The sequence below is a fragment of the Leptidea sinapis genome, chromosome 15 (genome assembly GCF_905404315.1).
Source record: "Leptidea sinapis chromosome 15, ilLepSina1.1, whole genome shotgun sequence".
In the NCBI taxonomy this organism is placed as follows: Eukaryota; Metazoa; Arthropoda; class Insecta; order Lepidoptera; family Pieridae; genus Leptidea; species Leptidea sinapis.
In genome coordinates, this window is record NC_066279.1 from 3,769,548 (window position 1) to 3,795,401 (window position 25,854).

The following is a 25,854-nucleotide window of genomic DNA, read 5'->3' on the forward strand; positions in this document are numbered from 1 at the left end:
CGAGGACTTAACTTTCCCAAAGGCCATCTGTCCGAAGCCGTCGAGCTATATCCCCTGCCCACTGCCACTTCAGTTTGCAATCAACTGGTACATGCCAGTAACTTTAGTTCTCCCACGGATCTGCTCATTTCTGATTCGATCTCGCAGGGAAATTCCGATCATAGCCCTCTCCATTGCCCTCTTAGCGACAATGAGCTCCCTCATACAGCAAAATATTCTATCATACGTAATAAATATAAATAATAGAACTAGTAAATTGGTAAAAATGTGTACTAAACTCGATTACTTCGACATTGGTATAGCTTTCCAATTAAAAAACATGTCGTCGCGTCGTTCGACCTATTCGATGGTCCTCCAGTAATTAATTGGAAAAAAACAGTCGAGCCTCAAATTCAAAAATCGATTGCTATTTCCCAACGTACCTGAAACCCACATACTGTTATCGAAATTAGATTTTCTACATCGATAACATTTACAGCTAACGTCAACACGAGTGTTTATATATTATAAAAACTAGTATATGACCCGGTAAATGTTGTTTTGCCATATAAATTAAGTACCCCGTGCCCGCTCGTTCTATGAGTTTTCTTATGTAATGAAATGCCATTGATTGAATTATTTATGGATGAGTAATCAGAATAAACTTATAAACTAAAACCTTCTCCGAAACACGTTGCATCTTATGGTATAAGTATTATTCCGTTCGGTTCAGTAGTTTTTACAGTGTAACTGTGTAACCGAAGGAAAAAAACTCCATTTATTAGTATAGATATCTAGAAGCTCTGCTCGGTGTTAACTGATTGTCCCGTGGCAATTGATGATGATATTGGATATTCATTTATTAATGCCAACATTTATCAACAACGATTAACTATTTATTCGACTTCGACATCGAAAAACACACCGCAATTACAGTAATTGGTTCATAGATTTGTTATGAGTTTCTTATATTTTGTTTGTTTTTGCTTAATCGCACTTTTAAGCAATAAAGCTTGTATAAACATAAAAATAAATTTATGTTTATACAAGAAATACTCGTCTTATGAGGAAGCTCATGGTCGTTCAGAGGGCAATGGAGAGGGCTATGCTCGGTGTTTCCCTGCGAGATCGAATTAAAAATGAGTAGAACCGTAGGAGAATCCAAGTCACCGATATATCCCAAATGATAGCGAAACTGAAGTGGCAGTGGGCAGGGCACATAGTTCGACGGACAGATGGCCGTTGGAGCAGTAAAGTCCTCGAATGGCAACCACGAACCGGAAGACGCAGTGTTGGTAGGATACCCCTCACAAGATAGACCGACGATCTGGTCAAAATCTCCGGAATACGTTGGATGAGGGCAGCACAGCACCGATTGTCGTGGAAATGTTTGGGGGAGGCCTTTGTGCCAGCAGTGGACGTTTTCCGGCTGGTGAGGATGATGATGATTACATTTTTAGTGACGTCCATTCAAAGCAGTGAAATCAATTTTCTATTGTTCTGACTTGACTTGGATGATAGATTTATTCATTATTTTATTATATTCTTTGAAATATTTTTATGGGCTACTTGAAACGCGCTTTCGAGCAAAATGAAAGACACTTATGCCACTCAACCGACAGACATATCAAATGCTTTTGTTCAACATCTTCATTGAAGTTCAGTGCCCTGAAGAGCTCATGCGACACTGGCCGATAAAACGTTAATAATTTTAGAGGCAAACCGAGATCTGGATTCAGCTGACCTTTCCTTATGGTTATGTCTTCACTCGTTTTCAGAACATAGGCTGTGAGATTAACTATTGTTTTTTTTTCTTTTAACTTGTTTAAAAACCGCATATTGGAATATTTTCATCACTAGAGCAGCAGCATTGTAAACAATACAAATTTACAAAAAAGGCACTACGTTTTAGATTTTCATAAAATATTTTATACTGCATAATATTTCATAGACTATATAAATAAATTTTAAAACAAAAGTTATGAACGATGCGGGACTCGAACCCGCGAACTCTTGCGTTCCGTGCGCCACTCACCGCCACAAGCTTCACGGAAGAGCTGAGAGTTGAATAAAGACATAGCAAGATTTATAAGCTTTACGTCACTCGAATAGTTGGCTCAGTGGAAGAGCGCTCGCACGGAATGTAAGAGGTCGCCGGTTCGAGTCCCGCATCGTTCATAAATTTTGTTTTCAAATTTTATTTGTGCAGTCCCAAAGTGGGGGTTATCACTCAAATAATACTAAATAATTTCATTTATCATATATTTTTAAATTATACAGCTTTATATATTTTGAAAACCCTGCATGTATGCATGCATTATGATTATGAATAGATATTTTTTATTATTTTTTTGTTAAACAAATAATTTATTTTCATCGTTTTGACTTGGTATGTCAGTTACTGTATAGTAACATAAATTGTTTCCCGAAAAAAACTTTTAGGAGTTGACAAGTTAAAATTGAGATACTAATTACATTTTAGAAAAAACTAATTGTTTGACAAAATTTTCTCGATAAAATGTGTTCCTACGCAAATGTATGGGCGACAGATTTTAGACGTATTGCTATCAAATCTTGTATGCTTTATTCAACTACAAGATTTTATAACGATACGTCACTTGAATGGTGAGCTCACTTGGTTAATGCACCGGCACGGAACGGCGGAGGTCGTGGGTTCGAGTCCCGCATCGTTCATAAAATTTTGTTTTTCAAATTTTATTTGTGTATTAATCCTAAAAGTGAGGGCTACCATTTAAAAAAAACATAAATTGTTCACGTACATTTCATATGGTCGTAAGATATTATGATGATTATCTTAAATGTCATACTAATCTTGTAAATGTGGGAGATAGCCAAAATCCATTACGTTAAAAGCAACTGTGCGCTGTCAAACTTAGCCGGATTATACTTCGTCGCCAATCGCCATGCTGTAATTGCTACTATTTCAAATTTATGTCAAATCATTACATGTTTCATAAACTAAATTTCAATTTTTATTTAGGCAGTCCCGCCGTAATAACAATTACGTAGTATTTACATACTCTTTGCGTGTGACAAAGCGAGTCAAACAAACAGAAGAGAGACATTTGGCTTTCGTTGGCCACATGGACAAGGACTCCGAAAGAAGCCGCGTGAAGAAGCTAGATTTTATAAAAGAATACTGCATATATCTAACCATCCAGTTAGCACAACATGGTGGCCAGTGGATTATCAGAAACAAGAAGTACTAAGCAGATAACAATAAAACTGACACATCGGCACACACTCATATACTTATACAACACTCACACTCATAAATACACTCAGAAATACAGAGGTTGATACATTTAAAAAAGTTTTAATTTCTTTCAAAAAATTTATTAGTCTGCCCTATATTTTCTGTGTATCCCATTTAACACCTTAGGGAGATGGGAATGGCTGAAAACTAGCGCTGCATGAAAATTATTATTTTTATTAATTTATATGACGAGGAAAGATTGTTTTTAAGAGGTGAGACGTCATTACTGTTGACATCACAATTGCTATCTTGCTGAAGATCACTCATTGACTCATTGGTTCTTCTAAAGAAAAGTGTGTTGTAGTATTTGCGCCGATATATATTATTTTATTATTTATTGAATTATTTTATTATTATTTCAAGCAGCATAAGCTGAGCCTACTCCCATTTGCCTTAATGTACGTTTATAATAAGTTGATTTTGTTTATTTAAATGTACTTCAAGCCAATAAATTTCATTATTATTATTTAAACTGAACTCTCACAGCTCAGAAATCAAAGTAACAAATTTTAAATATTACAAATACCTACAGACAGATATCCAAATATTGGAAATTACTAACTATTCCAGAACTTTTCTTGCGACCAATGGACGTAGGAAGGTATTTATGACGCGTATTTCACGAGCGACTGGCGATGCCCTGCAAATCATTTCCGCCTTTCTGTACTCCATCCTTTGACCTTATTTCGCTAGAAATTCCAACAAGTTTAGAATTTTACTTGTAAAAGAGCGGCGAGCGTCCGTTTCATTACGTCGCATTCTGACTATCATTTAAAGTGAGTATTTTTATTAACGAAAATAAGGGACGAGCAGGACGTTCAGCTGATGGTAATTGATATGCCCTGTCCATTACAATGCAGTGCCGCTCAGGATTCTTGAAAAACCCCAAAAAATCTGAGCGGCACTACAACTGTGCTCGTCACCTTGAGACATTAGATGTTAAGTCACATTTGCCCAATCATTTCACTAGCTACGGTGCCCTTCAGACTGAAACGCAATAATGCTTACACATTACTGCTTCACGGTAGAAATAGGCGCCGTTGTAGTACCCATAATCTAACCGGCATCCTGTGCATAGGAGCCTCAAAATGGCGAATTCCTTACAATCCGTGAGAGGAAAAGTCACAACAAACTCAAAGAAAATTTAAATATTATAAATTTTAAGCACATAATACAGTAAATAATATATTCATTTAAGTAAACAATGAATTATTTCATAAGTTATAATTTTATAATATTTCGTTTTGACATTGTACACTTCTTTCCCATGTAAGCTTTCAGTATGAAAAATTAACAGCTTCCTTACCTGACGCATAATTGTTCTAAACTTCCTGCTTAGTAAATTATAAATAAGAATAATATTCCTCTGGAGAAAATATTTTTTATATATTCTTTATAACCTTCCAAAGCTCATTTATTGGCTTAGGCTTTGTCATCTCTTATCTGGTCCAATATTACACAGAAAATAAACAGTTAAATTGGTTCGAAATTTAATTTCATTGATGACGTACGCTCTCGTACGGGTATCAGGTGAGATACATTACGTTCTGTCTATTTTAATTGAGGCTTGCCCGTTTCATGCAATTAATTTCTTGAGAGCCATTGAAATAGACGAGGCGACGTTTGCTATGATCAATTAAATGATGCATTATGTCAGTTTGCGGTACAGCATAAATAGTTTCTCTACTATAATAGGAAATCTTGTTCATTGACTCATAGGTTTGAGTATAGTACTTACTTCACACACTCAAATCAAATCAAAATTATTTTATTACATAGGTTAATCAAATTACATGTCATTTATTTTCATACAGCTCATTCGGAAGGAAGATTTTCTTAGAGAAGAATGAGCAAGAATCTCTTAAGGTTGCTCTTTTCAAAATAGATTAGGTATTACAAATTTTTATTTTCAATTCAATTAACAAATTATGTCAATTACAATATATGCAAAGTGATGCAGCAAAAATACGGAAACGTCAAGAGCTAAATGGCTTACACGAGTAAATAAAAAAAAAACAAATTAATAATTTAAAACACAAGAGTTATTGACAACAGTGGATGTATCAATCCACACATACCGTAAATAAGGCATTATGCGAGCACTCGATTATGAGGCACTTTTAGTAGCTATTATTAAAAAAATAGCTTAATTTTAAAAAAATTAAATAAAAGAAATAAAAAAAACATGAATCAGACCTCCTGGTAACAGGGCCATCCAGCCACCACACGTAGCCTGTTCACGAGCATCATTTTTAAAGTTTAAGTTGATAATCATTTACCAATATATACCGGGCTTATAGAGTACATGATATTTTCAGTATTTAAGTTTCAGCATAACATGACAGAAATCCGCGAATATTTAGAAATACCAAATTTTCGTGGCCAATACTTAATTCACAAATTGCAAGGAGTTCGTTCCGACCATCTCATTCGATCCTGCAACCAATTATGAGTTATTTTTGAAATTATTAACGCGTTTATTCCAGCACTCTTAGCCCAAATGCGTAGTCCCTGACTCATGGAATTCAGCCCTTGTCCACCCGATCCAAAAAAAGGAGACACTTCAGATCCGGCAAACTACGGGCCTATTGCTATTACCTCCCTGCTCTCCAAAATCATGGAGAGCATAATTAACCGCCAGCTCTTAGTATACCTTAGTATACCTCTTAGTCACCTGTTGATCAATGACCGGCAGTACTACAGGTGATCTTCTGGTATACCTATCGATGGGCGGCGGCTATTGAAAGCAAGAGGGAAGGCCTGGCAGTTAGCCTGGATATAGCGAAGGCCTTTGATCGTGTATGGCACAATGCGCTCCTCTTAAAACTTCCATCGTTTGGGCTTCTCGAGAGCTTATGCAAGTAGACCTCCAGCTTCCTCACTGGGCGCACCGTACAGGTCGTTGTCGACGGTTATTGCTCGAACCCGAAGTCCGCGAACGCTGGAGTGCCCCAAGGCTGTGTGCTATCTCCCACGCTGTTTCTTCTATATGTTGGACACCTCCAACATACATTGCTATGCAGACGACAGCACTGGTGATGCCGTATACACGGGCCATGCAGGTCTTTCTCGAGAAATCGTTGACAAGTGCCGGGAGAAACTTGTGTCTTCTATCGAGTTCTCTCTTGAGAAAGTCGCGGAATGGTGTAAATTTAACCTTGTCCAATTTAACCCCCAGAAGACTCAAGTGTGCGCGTTTACCACTAAAAAAAGCTCATTTGCCGTATCACCGCTCTTTGACAACACTTCCCTTAAAGCCTCGCCTAGTATCGTAATACGGGGTCTCGAAATCTCGAGCGATTACCAATTCCATGGCTATCTGGAGGGCAAAGCCAAATTGGCTTCGAAGAAGCTGGGCGTCATTAATAGAGCAGGGCAATACTTCAAGCCGGCCAACATTCTAGCGCTCTACAAATCGCAGGTCCAGCCACACATGGAGTATTGCTGTCATCTCTGGTCTGGTGCACCCCAGTATCAGCTCGACCCATTTGACCACGTGCAACGTAGAGCAGCTCGAATTGTCGGGGACCCTGTGCTCTGTGAACGGCTGGATCACTTGGCGTTGCGTAGAGATGTTGCTTCATTATGTGTCTTCTATCGCATTCATCACGGTGAGTTTTCCGAAGAGCTGTTTTACCTGATTATTGTTCCACCTTTGCACGACACGCCACAAATCAGAATATCATCCCCACCATTTGGATGTATGGCGTTCCATCACAGTGCGGTTTTCAAGCAACTTTCGTCCGCCAGCTGTGGAATGAGCTTCCTTGTGCGGTGTTTCCGGGACGATACGACATGGGTACCTTCATAAAAAGCGTGTAAGCCTTTGTGATTCCTCTGGTGTTGCAAGAGATTGTGGGCGGCGGTGATCATTTAACTGATCGAGGTGCTCAGCACCATGCATGTCGGTTGTTGGTTATGATGGCATGGTACTGCTGGCCCCCTCGGTGAGCGCACTAAGAAAGCTCCTTAAAGTCTGTGAGTCTTTGTATTCTTTTTATATGTTCTTATAACAAACATTATATAAAGATTATTATGACGGATAAATGTATAGTAGATAAGTAATATACACACATCAAAAAAGTTTAAGCAACATGCATGATATTACAAATTTACTATTAATATTAATTAATTTCAAAGTCTTTATTCACTCAAAGTGCATAGGTATGTAAACTTTTACGTTATTGATATTTGATATTATTGACTACTGGCTGGTTGTAAAAAAAAAAACGATTATGTTTTGTTTTTTCACAAAACCTTTGGCTCCGATTTTACGTTAATGTATGACAATGCGCGACGGCATACAGCTCGGCGAACCAGTTAATACTTGGCAACGGAGAACTTCCGGGTTTCGCCCTGGCCTGCACAATTACCAGACCTCAACCCCATCGAGAACGCATGGGAATTGCTCCAGAGACATGTTTTGAAGGACTTGGACGGAGTGACAGTAACCCAACAGCTGAAGGATTTGCTACAATTCCATTGGGAGCGAATACCGCAAGATTACATAAACAGTCTTATTAATTCATTGAAAAATCGTTGCCTACAAGTTCTGAATAGCAGAGGAGGCCATACTTTGTATTAAATTATCCTATTCTTTCACAATAAATTATTTTTTTTTTTGAAATTTCATTTTGTTAAAAAAATGATTAGTTGCTTACCGTACCTTAGTTTCTGCAGTATATTCTAATATTGTTAATTTCTTTTATTAAAAGAACTTATAAAGACAACACCTGTTATTTTTACATCATAGGACCCTAAAAATATTATTTTAAAAATAAAATACAACGTTATAATGTGAAAAACCATCATAAAAAAATATAAATTAGTACATGTTGCTTAGACTTTTTTAATGTGTGTACTTACATTGAATGTGGTTAGTTATGCAAATTTAATTGAGTAGAAACTTATGATTTTATGATATCAAATACTAGCTTTTTTTGTAAACTTATATGCTGATCAGGCAAAGATGTAAGGTTAGAAAAGTTTTTATTGAATGTTTCTTGTATTATAAGTATGATTGATGGGTGAATGTGATAAGTATGAAGTCTATTCGCTTTGAAATCAATGGTGCGTATTTATTTTCGTCGCACTTTCTCAGGTGTAACTTATAGATAACTATGTATTTTTTTAAGATTAGCACTGAGCATTCTACTTGATTTCGTATTAGATTTTTATACCAAAACAAAAGTATAGAGAAGCGCTTAAAGTTACAAAACGATTTCAAACCTAAACCATATTATATTCTTAAGGATTTATATTTAATAGTCATAATACAATTTAGAATGCTCACAATATAATACCTTTATCTGTTTATCTGTGTTTTTTTTTTAATTTACACTTTTTTTTCTAAGTCACTCGTGTATGTTTTTGAGCATTTGATGCATGAGTAATTTAATGTTCTCGTTAATTCCGAAGTGAACGTAAATGATAAAATATCTAAATATTCATTTGTGTCATTTCATTGACCTAAATGAATGTAAAGATATTGAACTTGAAATTTGAACGTGTGCGACCAAGGCGCTAAAGACCAGAGAGGTATATTAATCATGGTGTAATCAAGTTTAGCCATTTGTACAAAGTTAGTCGTTCAGCGCTGGTCATGTATCTGTTGTTAGTTAGTGTTGTGTTGTTATTGTGGTATTTGTTGTTTCGAAATAAAAGACGAAGGCTTTATCAATTAGCTGAACCAATACCCGGGGCTAAAGATACATTTCCATATCTGGGGCTTCTTAAATATTCATACAATGCGGTTGATAGTAAGTATCATGAAAATATACTTTAGATAATTTTAAGAAAAAATCACCTTAATGTCGTTGGAAAATATACTCATGCTGTTGAATAATAATTTTATATATTTGACTTAATATTGTATTTATTTATTATTGAAGCAAATATTTTTATCTTTGTGTAAAACTTTTAGTAACTTGTTATTCTTTATCTTTCCATTCTTAAAATAGTATTATTAAAAAAAATAAGCCTTATTTCAATATCCAATCATTTGTTAAGTCTGCTTAAAATCCAAATTTATCATTAGACAATCACTTACTTGTATTTTTTACTAAAAATTACAATTCCGGATACATTAAAACGGTTAAACTTGTAACAGAATCCATGAGAAAAGATAAACAATATTTTTATATATTATATTTTATTTATTATATTATATCTATTAAATTAATATTCTATTGTTATTTGTGATGATGAAGCTCTATTTTTTTATGATAATAAGGGATGAGACGAGCAGGACGTTCAGCAGATGTTAATTGATACGCCCTGCCCATTACAATGCGGTGCTGCTCAGGATTCTTGAAGAACCCAAGAGTTCTGGGCGGCACTAAAATAGCACTCGTCAACTTGAGACATAAGATGCTAAGTTTCATTTGCCTAGTAATTTCACTAGCTACGGCGCCCTTCAGACCGAAACACAATTCTTACACATTACTCTTTCAAGGCAGAAATAGGCGCCAACGTAGTACCCATAATCTAGGCATCCTGTGCAAAGGAGCCTCCCATTTCATTTATCATGATTGCATATACCATGTCAGCATGAATATAACACGTTAATTTTCGCGCAATTATTATAACCGACTTCTAAAAAGGAGGTTCTCAGTTCGATTGTAATTTTTTATGTTTGTTACCTCAAAACGTTTGGTTTGATTTGGATGATTCTTTTTTTTTGTTTGAAAGCTGGTGCTTCTCCTGTGATCCCATTTCAATTTGGTCAATCAATGAGAAAACCATAAAAGTCTTATATACAAATTAAGTATGTGCACGACATATGGATGAATAACTCAATATCAAACCAATTAGAAATGATGTACTTCAGGAGTAGCTTGTTGAGATTTTGTAGAAGTTCTGACTATAGGATCCATGACTAAGAAACGGAACTCTTCAAGTCAAGGGAACATATTAACGATACTCAGCCGAAACCTTTTCAGTGCTATCTGGTTTGTTGAGTCACCAAGTACCTAATAATTGAACTCCTTAACGACTTACATTAAGGGCTATCAGACAAATTAGTAAGTGTACTTCAGATTCACTTAAAATCAGATAACTTAACAAAAAAACCGATTCCAACAAAATAATGCATGCAACCTCTGTTGTATAAAATTATTGCATATTATAAAAGTATAAAAATTATTGCATATTTTACAACAATCTAATTAATTCCAACTCCAACTCCAAAAATAACAGTAATTGCAACTAGAATTAGTTTAACTTGATTGTATAAAAATACGCAATTATTTTAATTCTTTTAAGTGTAGGTATATTATATCTATCGTTTAGCACAGTATTTGTTTGAAGTCGGATGTTGTTTGTTGAAATTTTGTTTAAATATAAACTTGGATGTGATTTAAGTGATCAAGATAATAAATAAAGATTACGAGTGGCCTTTAACGATGAAGCCTCATCTCATGCCATAATTATCAACCGGTTTAATGCTTTTAAACATGGTCACACTAATCTCACCGATGATTTACGTAAGGGCAGACCTTCTACGGCGACGACTGAAGATAATATCAGTGTTGTGTGGTGTATAATGGAGACTGATTAAAAAATTTGTAGGGGAACCTGTTTAAACTTGTCACTATGTGTACAAAAATCTGGTAAAAAAGTGTGGCAACAATTCCCACGATTTTAAATTCTATTGTTTAGTGTAATCTGTACGTCATAAACGTAAGTATTTTTAAGATGCTTTGAAGTCTGATAGTTTTAAACGTTTTATAATAGTGACTGAAATTTATATAACACGATTCTTTTCTTTAATTCGTATTAAAACAATCATAAAGTTACGAGATATATAGTAACCCGCTGATATTGCTGTCAACTCTGGGCTGGCGCACCCCAGTATCAGCTCGATCCATTTGACCGCGTGCAACGTAGAGCAGCTCGAATTGTCGAGAACCCAGTGCTCTGTGAATGGCTGGATCACGGCGTTGCTTAGAGATGTCGCTTCATTTACGACACGCCAAAAGTTACGATATCATGCCCACCATCTGGATGTGTAGCGGTCTTCCACACTGCGGTTTTCAAGGAGCTTTCTTCCACGTACTACAAAGCTGTGGAATGAACTTCCTTGTGCGTTGTTTCCGAGACGATACGACATGGGTATCTTCAAAAAAAAGTGCGTACACCTTCCTTAAAGGCCGGCAACGCTCCTGTGATTCCTCTGGTGTTGCAAGAGATTGTGGGCGGCGGTGATCACTTAACAACAGGTGACCCGTACGCTCGTTTGTCCTCCTATTCCAATAAAAAAAAACACAAAATTATTTCAAATCCACCGTTTTGTTGAAGTTAAAGTGACCCATCATCAAATTCAGACAAGTTTAGGCATCGATGTACAAAATCCTTAAAATATGCTAAGCAGTCTTGAATCTTTGGGTACTTCATAATTTGACCGAGGCCCATAAACTGTGCCGTCTTGGTTGGTGCTGCGAAATGGTAGAAAGGATCAACGAAGGTGACTCAAATACAGTCAAAGCAAATTTTACTTTTGTGATCTTAAAATCAAAAGTGGTCTGTTAATGAGTATTTTTCTTCTGAGGAGTTGTGAACTAGAGTGAAGAGATATCGAAGCGTGGGAAAAAAGATGGTGTCCTCGTTCTTCAGAAAGACAGTTCGTAACGCGACAATCAATTAAAGGATAGAACAACAGATAAACAAAGCGGAACACTAACAATTGTTTACCACTTGTCTTCAAAAAAGTTCAGAGAAACAACCTCGCAGTAGGATCCGTCTTCACCACGACAATACTACGCATACCGCCCGGCAAACGAAAAACTATTTGGCGACATCACACATAGAATAACTGGGTAACTCACCTGGTAGCCCCGACCTTGCACCATTCGGTTTTTATTTATTTCTGAAAATAAAACAAAATCTTCGATGAAATTTTCTGGACGCCGAGGCAGCTGTGGCTGCATTTCAAAAGGCAGTTGAAGAGACCCCTAAGAAGAAGCAAAAAAAGATTGTAGGAGAGTTTTTTCCCCGTTTCTTCTCTTTCAGAGCGTCATTTGTATCCGAAGCGGTAGTTGTATCTAGTATATTAGAAATGACATCAAATATAATTCGAAAGGAATCAATTGTGAGAAAATAAATGCCTTTTATGCCGTCTTATGGAAGAGTAGGGTTTTCTCAGTTAAGTTTGATAGTTATAGCACAGAGTATGGAATATATTAATATATATATATTTCTTGTGTGCGTGTCTGTATTGTATGTCACTGAACTCCTCCTGGACGGCTGGACCGATTTTGATGAAATTTTTCATTTGAGTTCAAGGGGATTTAAGGATCGTTTAGATTAACAATTCAACTACCCCCTAAACGGCTGGACCGATTTTGATGATATTTTTGTGTGTTCCAGTGAATTTGAGATTGGTGTGTGTCTTCAGATGGATTCAAGAATGGTTTAGATTCACAACTAAACTACCTCCTAAGCGGCTGGACCGATGCTGGTTTTGATGATTTTTTTGTTTGTGTCAGTGAATTTTTGATTGGTTTAGATTCTCAATTTCGTCCATATAATATAATTCTCCTGCTCATGTGTATGTTAGTGAACTCTTCATAACGGCTGGACCGATTTTTTAAATTAACGACGTGTGTACAGGACAACGTCTGTTGGGTCCACTAGTTTTTTATAATACCTTAATGCCCTTAATTTAATGCTGAATAAATGCTGTCGATACAAGAGAAGTACAAACTAAGTAAATATGTGTTAGTTTTAATGCCACAATCTAAGATAAACTCAAAGACACATTCATTAGTGAACGATTTGCTAATGACCGGCCCAGTTTTATAGTGTGCGTTTGTTATTTACAGAAGCCGTCTCGATAATAGAACATTTAAGTAGAGAATGTTTTACAACTGGAGGAATTCAAAAGATGTGGGGAGGTCCATTGCTATTAATAGGTAAAACCAAAGTGTAGCGAATTCCTAATAGATTTTATATAGTTTATTGGTTCAATATATTTACCTAAGTGACTTTTATACACCTCTCACCTGTGAATGCGCCTAAAGTTGTAAATTTATATCAATATGTTTGTCTTTATTTTATTTGATGAGTAGTGAGTACATACATTATCATGGTTTTATTGTTAGTTCATTTGTACTTTAAACTGTGATATAATTATAATATTCCCATTAAAATAAGTACGTAACAAATAATGCAATTTGTAATATTGTTTTCAGGGTTAACGAATCCAGCAGACATTGAATATGTTTCGAAAAATTGCTTGGAGAAAGATCTATTAATTATGAAGAGTGTAAAAGGAATCACTGGCGATGGTGGAATTTTCGCCCCTGGTATTGTAACAGTCAAGTGATTTGATGATAAGAGTATTGGTTTAACTTAACTTACTTGAACCTTTCTTATGTTAAATGTGAATTCTCATTTCAGTTTCAATATGGTCTAGAAAAAGAAAGGTGATTATTCCTGCGTTTAGCCCCAAAATACTCAATAGTTTTATGGATATATTTTCTCGAAGATGTGCGGATCTTGTTGATAAATTTAAGGACTTGAGTGGCACCGGTACATTCGATATTTCGCCTATTATCAACAATTTCACATTAGCGTCAATAGCTGGTAAGAATAACGCCATTATTTAAGGCAATAATTAAGTTATTAGTAAGGTAGACATAGAGTCAAGTAATTTTGCAATATATCGCACACCGGATGCAATAACAAAAGACGTTTTTTCAGGAGATCGATTTAAAAGTTGTCGTTTTACTAAAATGAAATCGGTCTATTATAAATTTATGATCTAAATATTGTTTATATATCATATTTTAAAATGAAGGTTGCTACAGAAATAAAAATCTTAGGTAAATGCCATATTTAAGTATTTTTAAACTACGGTACCTACATTTATGACATTTTTGCACAGAAAATTAAATTAAACGTAGAACTTTGCTGTGCAATATCGTCATAAATGCTGAACTAAACAAAATATCCACACGCCTAATTAAGAAGTAACACATACACTTAACTTTACAATAATATATATACATAACAATTACTAAAACTATTATTTAAATAAATGGTATTCAAAACTATAACAAATTGATGAATAATTTCTTATGTTTTAAATTACTAATGAACTAACAAGCTTGAAATAAAATTTGTAGAAAAGTCAAACAAGAGCTTTTTAAATAACTCGCATTTTTGTATTTTACTGTACTAGTTAATGACAATTGAAGTATTCTTAATGTTTTTAGTTGTTGTACTTAATTATTCTTACAAATAATGAATCTCTATCTTTGGGATAAAGTTAATGATTGTGGTCTCTCACTGGTTGTTGTATTTCTGATTTGTTAGCCGTGTCTTCCTCTTCTTTCATAATGTTAAGGCCTTCATTGTTATGCCTGCATTCTATAATTGTACGTGAAATCCCCTCGGTGATACCCAAGTATTTATAAAATATGTCTTGCTTACTCTAATCTCACTTCCTTCATTGAATAAATAAATAGCCGTTTATGGTTTTCTAGGATTATTTTCACGAGATTTTTTTATTCTACGACATGATCGCTGTAGAAGGCACACACAAGTTCCCAAATAACCCCACTGTCGTTGTAAGTGGCGTAACAGATAAAAAGCATACACTATCTTACTTTTTTATCACAATTAGGGAGGAGACGAGCAGAACGATCAGCTGATGGTAATTGATACACTCTGCCCATTAAAATGCAGGGCAGCTCAGGATTCTTGAAATACCTAAAAATTCTGAGTGACACTATAATTGCGCTTGTCACCTTGAGACGAAGAAGATATTACGTTTAGTTTGCCCAGTAATTTAACCAGCTACGGCGCCCTTCATACTGGTACACAATAATGCATACACATTACTACTTCACGCCAGAAAAAGGCGCCGTTTTGGTACCCATACACGTAAAGATCTCTATTCTTGAGAAAATTTTGACGAACATGATAGTCGGCATTTATATAACAATAAATCTATGTACTTTAACCAGTTATTAAAGAAGTATATTAATGACCAGAATTTTTCAGCATTTGGCAATATTTTATCCATTTGTTTGTATCGAGAATACGTTTTCTACTACGTTCTATTGTTCTGCACTCTTGGTTGATATTTTGAGTGTTATGAGTTTCATAGTCATATTCCGATGACGACGATATTTCTGAGCAGCTAGAACTGCTATTGTTATCCGAACTAATTGACTCGTTGTCATCAGTTTCAGAAGTCACGTCCAAATGAGTTTCCTTCATAGGAAACTTTAATACGCAAAAAAAATAGATAACTGTGTAAAAATACTGAATTTGAAAATCTTATACCATACCTGAATGTCATCATCACTTACATTTGAAGGTTCATCAGTGCTTGTAATCAAATGTTTTCTTATATCATCATCATGAGGGTTTTAAATAGAAGAATTCTGCATTTTCGATAATGCTAAATGCAAAATGGAAAAAATACATAAGTACGGATTTGTCTATACAAAATGCAAAATAGATAAAAACTTACGTTACTTACTTATCACTCACTTTACCTTCTTTAATACTTTTTTGTTTTATTGAAGCAAACGTAATATTTTTTTACCTCTTCCATCCATAGTTTAATTTCAGCGAAAAAAAAGTAAGGATAACACGTATTGTTTTTTGTAAGTACCTTATATACAACCATAGTTGGACGTCCATTTTATAATTACAATGGAATTAAATTAAATCTGAACTTTGCCAAAAACAAATAATGAAAACGATTTATCAGTTATCGTTAGTACATTTCTGGGACGATATTAAATAATTGTAATACTCGTAAATGACGGTAACACTTGCTGTTTGTATTAGAGAATAGAACTACAAAGTCAGAACTGTTCCCTTGTGTCATTATTGCCCCAAAATTGTACGAAATATTTATATATACGTTATTGCTCCTACATAAAACACTTCCTGACGCGGAGTCGCGAGCAACTGAACAATTAGAACGTTCTCACACTAGCGTTTACAAAAACCCGCCAAAACATTTACGACCTCAGTCGGTCTTTAAAAGAGTTTCATTTATGATACTGATGTACCGGCTGTAGACGCAAGTACGACATCATTGTGATTAAAAACTCATTTTACCAATTTGAGCACTTATTACATAATAACGTCTACCCTACGTGCAATAGCACCCGATGTGCGATATGGTGTTCATCAAACTGTAAAACAATAAAATCTATACCCTATTTGAGAGATATTATTGTTTTACGCATGAATTTTAAAAATACTTAAAATTGATTTTTTACATCCTAAAAATTATCAAGCACATGGATAATTCTTGTTTAGAGAAATTGAGAAGAATTTAGTCTGTAATATGTTGGTGATTACCTATTTAGAACCTATTTTTTTTACCTAGAAATGCCTATAAATTCGCAATACAATTAATTCAGTCTATGACATTTCATAACATTTTAGTAATAATTCATACAATGAGCGGGCGCGTTTTTATAAAGTTTATAGTTTAATTTTTTACTTTAATAATGCAAAAACTTAAAACAAAATCTTAACATTGTTCTCAACGAGAATCTTGTGTTAATGATCTTTAATAACAGAAAAAACAATGGATATGGTAATTACAGTCAAATTATATTTTCTGCATTTATATATTATGTTTAGTCTTAGAAATAAATATGAGAAAATATGAATTTAGAAAACTTAAAAAATAAATAAATTATCATATAATTACTTTCTTTTCAATTATAACTTTCACTCTTTTCAATTCAGAAGAAATAAAATCTGGGTTCGAAACACAGAATCACGTCATCAAACAGCATCGTAAGATTATCTGATTGCGTTTTAACAAATTCACTTTCAGTCATTGTAAATAATAGGGTAATTATACAGATCTTTGAATAATAAAAAACCAACATATAATTGAATATATCGCTAACCACCGAAAATAATGTCTAGGAATCATACCATTGCTTATGTGGAGCGGTGTGGAGTTTGCTTATTGGAGTGGTAGTGCCATGTTGGGTCCTCACGGACACAACTGAATTGGGCCGGCACGCCCGGAGAAATACCACTCCCCTACTCAATACCGGCGTGAAAGAGCGGCTACGCCGCTGTGTTTCGTCCGGTATGTGAGGTATGCGGAGGCCTACACCCCCCCTCCCAAATACAAATGGCAGCACGAACTAAAAAACATAGACTACTCCAGGACGGTACCAGGCTATGCATTCCTGGAGAATCCGTCCCTTGGCGTCTACAATTAGGGCCTGTACCTAATAGTGGTTGCCCAGGCTGCCCCGTGTATTCTGGAGGGGGCAAATCTGTGCTGAGTCGGGGCAAACAAAGCAGGAGGCTCAATCCACCCTCCTCCAAACTTGCTGTGTACTTTTGCAACATCAGGGGGCTTCGCTTAAATTTAAATGCCGTCCACTTTCACCTGGAGACGGCGAAGCCGGCCCTGCTCTTTTTAACCGAGACACAGATACCCTCTCTGGCTGATTCATCTTACCTTTCATACCCGGGGTATAATTTGGAACATTCCTTTATATCACGGGCTGGCGTGTGCGTTTACGTCTGGATGTCTGTTCTCGACGCCTGAGTTTTCTTGAAGAACAGGACCTATCCATCATCTGGCTGCGTGTAGACTGCGATAACAATCCGCGAATCTACGCATGCCTGTATAGGTCCCATAGCGGTAACGCAGAGACTGACCGGCTCCTCGAACACATCCAAATGGCTACAGATTCCGTGTTTGAGCAGATCCCCACTGCAGAGATCGTGTTTCTTAGCGATTGTAACGCCTACCACGCCGAATGGCTAGGCTCACGTACCGCCGATCATGCAGGGAGATCTGTTCACGACTCCGCCTTAGCATATGGTCTGACGCAACTGGTTATTGCGCCAACGCGAATCCCAGATGTGGAAGATCGTACACCTTCACTGTTGGACCTTCTGTTGACCTCACATCCGGACGGGTACCTAGTTTCCGTTGACCCTCCTCTGAGATCGTCGGAACACTGTCTGATCCGGAGCACCGTGTCGATCACGCGCCTAAAACGGCCCCGCTTCTTGCCGTGTGTGCCACTATAGGTCAGCAGAGTGGGACGAAATGCGGTGTTTTTTTGCATCCTACCCGTGGAGGCACATCGGTTTTTCGCTTGGTGATCCAGATGCCGCTGCTGACGCTGTTGCTGATGTGGTACTGCAAGGTATGGGACTCTTCATTCCATCCTCTTCTGTGCCTATCGGTGGCAGGTCCCAACCATGGTTTGACCGCCCTTGCAATATGTCCTCTCGCCGAAAGCAGGAGTGCTATCAGGCTTGGGTCAATGCGGTGCTATCTAAGGATGTGAATTCCAGTGAACTTAAAAAACACTTCAATCATGCCTCCAGGTCCTTCAAAAGAGTTATTGCTGACGCGAAGTCGAAGCACACAGGCAGAATTGGTGAGAGACTTGCACGCCTTCCCTCGGGAACTCGTGCGTTCTGGTCGCTCGCCAAGGCTGTCCAAGGAATCTTCTGCCAGCCAGCCATTCCGCCACTGCACAGGGCTGATGACTCGCTGGCCCATGACGCGAAAAAGAAAGCTGATCTCCTGGGCTCCCTCTTCGCGTCCAACTGAACTCTGGATGACCAAGGTGTACCAGCACCGCATATTCCGCGGTGCAAATCATACATGCCGGAGGTGAAAATCCGGCATGACGCCGTGCTAAAGGCGCTTCTTACCTTGGACATTCACAAATCCAGCGGGCCCGATGACCCATTCTAAAACTGCCACCCTATAGGCTTCCCGAGAAGTTGTGCAAATGGGTCTCTAGCTTTTTGGCCGATCGGAGCATCAAGGTTTTTATCAACGGTGCATTCTCCGACTTAAAACCCATTAACGCTGGTGTGTCGCAAGGCTGCGAGCTATCCCCTACACTGTTTCTTCTGCATATCAATGATATGCTGCAAATCAGCAGTATTCATTGCTATGCAGACGACAACACAGGGTGTGCTTCCTATACCAGCCGTGCCAACATGTCCCGGGATGGCGTCGACAAGAACCGGAACAAACTTGTATCTGAAATCGAGATTATCCTTTGCAAAGTCTCGGAAAGGGGGCCAACAAAATTTAGTTCAATTCAACCCCAAGAAGACACAAGTTTGTGCGTTCACCACTAAAAAGTCTCCTTTTGTCGTATTCCCTCGATTCGAGATCACTCCTCTAACTGCCACAGCCTGTATTGGCATACTTGGCGTCGATGTATCGAGCGACGTTCAGTTCCGTGGTCACTTGGAAGAGAAGGCCAAACTAGCCTCTAAAAAGCTTGGTGTACTCAGTAAGGCGAGACAGTACTTCACTAGAAGCCACCGCGTGCAACTTTTAAGGCGCAAATCCGGCCTCACATTCATTCATTCATCATGCTCTTCCATTTGACCGGTTCGAATCACAGACCATCAAGCCATCTCCGATCGGCTTGATTCTTTGGCATTGCGTAGGGATGTAGGGGTTCTCTCTGCATCTTCTATTGCATTTAGCACGGGGAGTGCTCAGAGGACATGTTCGGGTTGATTCCAGCGGCCGGATTCCACCACCGGACATTACGTGCAAAGTACTTCTTGACACACCTGATGTTGCGGATGTCCATGGGCAGTTGCCTAACCTTTCCCCATCCCGTGAGCCTCTTGCCCGTTTGCCCCCTCTTATTTATAAAAAAAATATTTTATCTAGACTTTGACAGTCACACTGCGCTTCAAACATCGAAATGTTTTATATTTCGCGCGTTTTTATTGCACTTTTGTATATTAAATATTTATTAGTCAGAACAAATTTAATAAAAAAAATATTTAAGATAAAATAAATAATAATAAAGATCAGAAAAATAATACTTCAATTAAATATATGTAACTTATATTTAGTTGATATATTATTTTTTCATATACCCTATTATGCATCCCCACTAATATTATAAATGTGAATGTCTATTTTTTTTTGTTACGCTTATACGCCGGACAATTTTGATGAAATTTGGTACAGCGCGCAGCGATAGACTAGAGCTTAAGAAAGGACATTTAATCCGCGGTTCCTGTCCGGTCTTGCAAACTATCCTGGTTTAAATTTCCCACCTTTTTTCCTATTGTGTACCAGGTTAATTCCACGTGTTTGCAAGTCAAGAGTTTTCATCCTTTCCTTTTAGGGTTTTGAGTAGTTTTAGCAAAATTTATCCTCGTGAAAGCGTGGTCATTTTTAATGATCCGATCGAGCGCTAATATCCCATGGACACTGGTTTTCTAAACGAGGAAACTCCAGCTTACATCACTTAATCATTAGGTAAAACAACTTATTAAGCAACCTAATATAGGGTCAAATACGATCTAATAGTATTTCACTATATTATTTCAATATAAATTTCAACGATTGAATCAACTAGTATCTACTCCCTAGTTTTCAATCAACATTAAACTTTCAAACAGTTTTATAGCCACTAGTTTATTTCACAAAGTGGCCGTGTTAGGTTACAGATTTCTTGCAATACGCGGGGTTATAGAATGCCAGACGCCAAAAGTAATGCATAAAGAACCTACAACTCTACGCAAAGCCAAAGAATCAAACTAATCGAAGATAGCGTGATCCGCTTCGATGATTCGAGCCGTTCTTCTAGGTTTCGGTCAAATGAAAGAAGCTGGTACTGGGGAGTGCCCAGTACCAGCTTCTGAAGCTTGTACTGAAGTTCTTTCTTGAATTAGGTCGATCTTCTCTTCCAAGTGACCACGAAACTGACCATCACTCGATATACCGACTCTGAGTGATCTCGAATTGAGGGGATACGACAGAACCTCACACAATTTCATGTCTTCTCAGGGTTAATCTGGACATAATTTTGCCAGCCCCATTTTGCAAAGCATAGTCTCGATTTCAGACACAAGTTTGTTCTGGTTTTCGTTAACGCCATTCTGGGAGATGTTGGCTTGGTTGGTGTAGATGAATACTCCTGATATCATTTAAGCCGAAGAAACAGTGTAGGGGATAGAGCGTGTAGCCTTGCGAGTTTCCGATCCTTCGATCTGCCAAAAAGCTAGCTCTCGGGAAATCCAACGGATGGCAGCTACACTATTTAATATCATTTTCGCTTTAAGGACAACTAGTATGTTTTAAATCTGCTATTTTTTAAGTATATTAAATTTACATTTTAATCACATTAAAATGAGGGATAAATAATTTTATTTTATTGCTTAGTTGTTTTATTAGTATGTAGTGGGTGATTTTTAGAATAGTATTTATTTAATTTAACCAATAACTGTTTTAGTCTATAGATGCAATTGCATACATTAGTAAATGAATACACAGCTTGTAATAACGTGATAATTATTCTATTTCAGAAACATCATTGGGTATAAGGAATCTAGGTGGAATGAATGATGTAGTTGTATCAGACTTTCTTGAATCCGTTGAAAAGGTTTTTAAACTGGCTTCAAACAGAACATTTTCCGTATGGCTGTGGCCAGATTGGATCTACAAATTATCCTGGCAATATAGACATTTCACAAAACATAACGACAAAATTATAAATCTTACAAACAATGTTAGTATTTTAACGATATATTAAATTTTTTGCCTTTAGCTGTGTTGCTTCAAGTTCATCCTATTCAAAATAAATGCGTTTTCGCTGATCTGACTACGCAAAAATTTCATCGCATATGTTAACTCTGACCCTTAATTGTTATCGTAGGAATTTACCATCACTCCTACATTTGTATATTTTGACGACGTATGTATCGAAATCCCCATGTAATAATCCAGTATTCGAAAAAAGCATTTTGCTAGTCCCATTTGGTAAAGTGGGAGGCACAGGATGCCGGCTAGATTATGGGTACCACAACGGCGCCTATTTCTGCCGTGAAGCAGTTATGTGTAAGCATTATTGTGTTTTGGTCTGAAGGGCACCGCAGCTATTATATATTACTAGGCAAATGAGACTTAGCATCTTATGTCTTAAGGTGACTAGCGCAGTTGAAGGGCTGCTCAAGATTTTATATAACAATACGTCACTCGTACCGTTGGCTCAGTTGGAAGAGAGGTCGTGGGTTCGAGTCCCGCATTGTTCATAAAAATTTTGTTTTCAAATTTTATTTGTGTAATAATCCTAGAAGTGAGGGTTATCACTTTAAAAACATAAAAAATTCTTAAACCTGATTGATGTAAGCTTATGGTCACTTTTATAATTTTAATTATGTTCTTATTACAATTAATATAGTTCTGAAAACTATTCCTATTGGTCGTTTCTTAAGAGCACACACGCCTGCTTACCACCCATGCTCTGAAAATATCTATGGTTTTTTAACCATTATTTTTTGTTTACAATAAAAACCTATGAGATCTCCAAATGCTTGTGCACATACATAAAATTATACTTAATTATAAACCTGAATAAACCTTAGCTAATCTCTTAGGTATCTACAAATATTATAATAGCTGTTTTTAATATCATAATATTGTTAATGTTAGATTAATTTCAGTTATAAGCAGCTTAAACGTAAAAATATAAAACGAATATTTTGAGACTTTATTTTTTAACAGTTGAATAGACAGTTGCTAACTATATTGATTCTTTGTAATATAATATATTTTATTCCACAATCCATTTCCAGGTCCCAAAATTAAATATAAATTGTTTAATGTAATCAGCTTATAAATTCATTTATGATCATCGAAATGTTTATCAAATATTGTTTTACTTAATTTTGTTATTTCAGATTATACGAAAAAAACGCAATGAATTAAAACATGTTGATTTAGATGCTTACGAAAATCAAACAGTTTTTGGTAAGATTCTTGGTTTTTAAAACGTTTTGAACAAGAACACTTGCGATTTTGTACAAAATGCGGTGTCAATTTGGCTTTAACATTTCAAGTCTGTTAGTTTCATATTATTTTTAATGTGAAGTTCATAAAAACTCAATGTTTATCAAAAATTCCATCAATACACTGCCGACTACAAGTTCAACGACTACGCTTACAATATTGATGCGTTCTGTGTTGAGTGTGTTGTGTGATCTTTTAGAGTTTACCTTTCCTAGCCAGGTTGATTGTCAGTCCTTCTGCATGTGACTTGGGTTCATTTAAAAATTTCGTTGTAATTAAGCCATGTCGACTCCGTGACACGAGTAATAATACAATCTTAAACAGTCTTGAGATTGTTTATATTTAATTTGGGCCTTAAAAATTTCAGGGCAAGACGATAAAGTGGATTCATTTCTAGATCATCTAATACTATTATCCCAGCGACAGAATGGTTTCACAGACACAGAACTGCGTGAAGAAATTACAACGTTTATACTAGCTGCTACAGATACAACGGCGATTGCAATTTGTAACACGCTTTTATTATTAGGAAAATATCCAAAAATTCAGGAAAAAGTTCATGAAGAGTAAGTACTATTTTGCCAACTACTAAAACCTAAATCATACAAACAGCGTTATTATAATTTTCGAATGATAACCATAAAACTATTGCATGTTAAATATATTATTAAGGGACTAAAGTCTGAATTTGTATTTAATTATTTAGATTAGTACGTGTATTTGAAAACGCCAATGAAAAATTATTTAAAGACATTTTAAATGATTCGAAATATCTGGATATGGTTTTGAAAGAGTCTCTTCGTCTTTATCCACCTGCACCGATGATTACTCGGAAGCTCACTGAAGAAATTAAACTACGTAAGTATAACAAGCGGTATGATGGTTTTACATATGTACCACTTTAAACCTATTATTTTGATAATATTAATATATAGAAGGAGAGGTTAGTGAATAGAGAGAATGAGGTGCAAATTCTATGGAACCTAAAATAGTAAATATTGGCTGGTACAACTGAAATATTGATGAGATTAAATAAGATTAAAATAAGATTATCTTTCTTTAAGTAGCTATTGTTGAATTAAATACTACCGACAACACATATAATATATATAATTATATAGACTTAAATTATGATTTCAAAAATATGGATATCGTATCCGAAGTTCTCGAGGGTGCAGGGAAACAATTTGCGATCATTGTTTAAATCCAGTGTCTATAAAGTGCAAAATGTTACGAAAATGTAGGACGTTTTTATCCAAGAAGAGGGAGATTGAGTCCGATTAAGTTAGAGTGAGAATGGGCGAACGTAGCATGAAGCACATGGCACCGCTATTAAGTAGAACAACTTCGCTACTAGCATAACATCATGCAGGTTTAGCGCCCGGCCGCGAGTAAGTAGAACATCTTCCCTACTGGAGTTATGTAGTACCTACAGGTTGAGCACACGGCTGCGAAAACGTAGATCATCTTCCCCACTAGCTTTGTATCGTGCAGGCTTAGCGCGTGTCCACGCGTATGTAGAACATCTAATAATTTATAATATCAACAAAAACCTTTGGTTTAGAGAACAGATTAGGATAATTAAAATAAACGAGATTTAAAAAATAGTTTTGCAAAGAAGTTTCACTTCTGACATGTGCACTTTGTACGCACGCCATTTTTTAGGACAGGACAACGTCCATCAGATCTATTAAAAATATATGTGATTAAAGAACAAAACAAAAATAGAATATAATTTAAATAAAGATGGGATTAGAACACAACTACATATCTATAAATCAAAATATGTTTTACTACCATACAATATAATATTTAGATGTATGAATGCAATTCATAATGACAATAAGCAGTATAAGTGTCCTTACGTTGTTTCCCAACTTAAAAGCCGGCAACTTCATGTCCATGGGTAGTTGCCTCACCATTTACCAGCACGTGATTCTCTTGCCTGTTTGCTTCCTCACAACAAGTGAAATAATGCTTTGTCTTATTTAAAATAATTTGACAAGTGATAAGGTTAACATTAAATGAGAGTACAAAGGCACTAAATAATGATGAGCTGCCAATTGTATAGAAAAAAAATATTATCTGTATGTCTTTAAGGATTTCGTTCATCAGATTGTTACAAGCAAAATAATATTTTCTACAGCATCATCTGGCTATACTATTCCTGTTCAAACTGGTTTAGTTATTTCAATTTGGGGTGCACATCGTGACCCCAATTACTGGGGGCCTGACGCTGATTGCTTCAAACCGGAGAGATTTGAAGCTGGAAGTAAAACTGGGCTCTTCATTCCATTTAGTACAGGACCAAGAAACTGCATTGGTAAGTATCTAATCCGTAATGGCTTTTCGAGGTTTTCCTTTCTATTAATATAATATTTGTAAGTTTATCTCTGACTGTTAACTAATATGCTAAAACAGTGCATGTATTAACTCGTTACATATTCATATTATGAGTCGAAAGAAAAATGTTGAACATTTCTGATAAGCCATCAGAAATGTTCAACATTTTTCGTGCGATAGTAATAGCAAATTTATTATGCTAAATTATGTAAATTGATAATCAACCTTAATGTTACTGCAGTGTGTAGTGATTTTTTTTTTGTCGAAGTCCAATCTTACCACAGAAAAGTATTTTTATTATAATTAAGTTTGACTAAGATGGCAACCAGGACTTGCTTATTTATTAATTTATAACAGTATTTATTGTACTTGATCATGATAACGTTATTATTTGTTTGACCATGGCGCCCAAGATTGGCTCCCGACGACATTACTCCTCAATGGTTAACGGCATTGATAT

General features: G+C 36.2%; 1 protein-coding gene across 1 annotated transcript in view; it reads left to right on the plus strand.

Moving 5' to 3' along the window:
- The window catches only part of LOC126968172 (cytochrome P450 4C1-like), a 146,292-nt gene that overhangs the window by 118,908 nt on the left and 1,530 nt on the right, over positions 1 to 25,854 (plus strand). The window contains exons 5-6 of the mRNA XM_050813029.1: positions 23,758 to 23,909; positions 25,198 to 25,374. Of these exons, the coding sequence (XP_050668986.1) occupies positions 23,758 to 23,909; positions 25,198 to 25,374 (329 nt within the window). The remainder of the gene's footprint in view (positions 1 to 23,757; positions 23,910 to 25,197; positions 25,375 to 25,854) is intronic.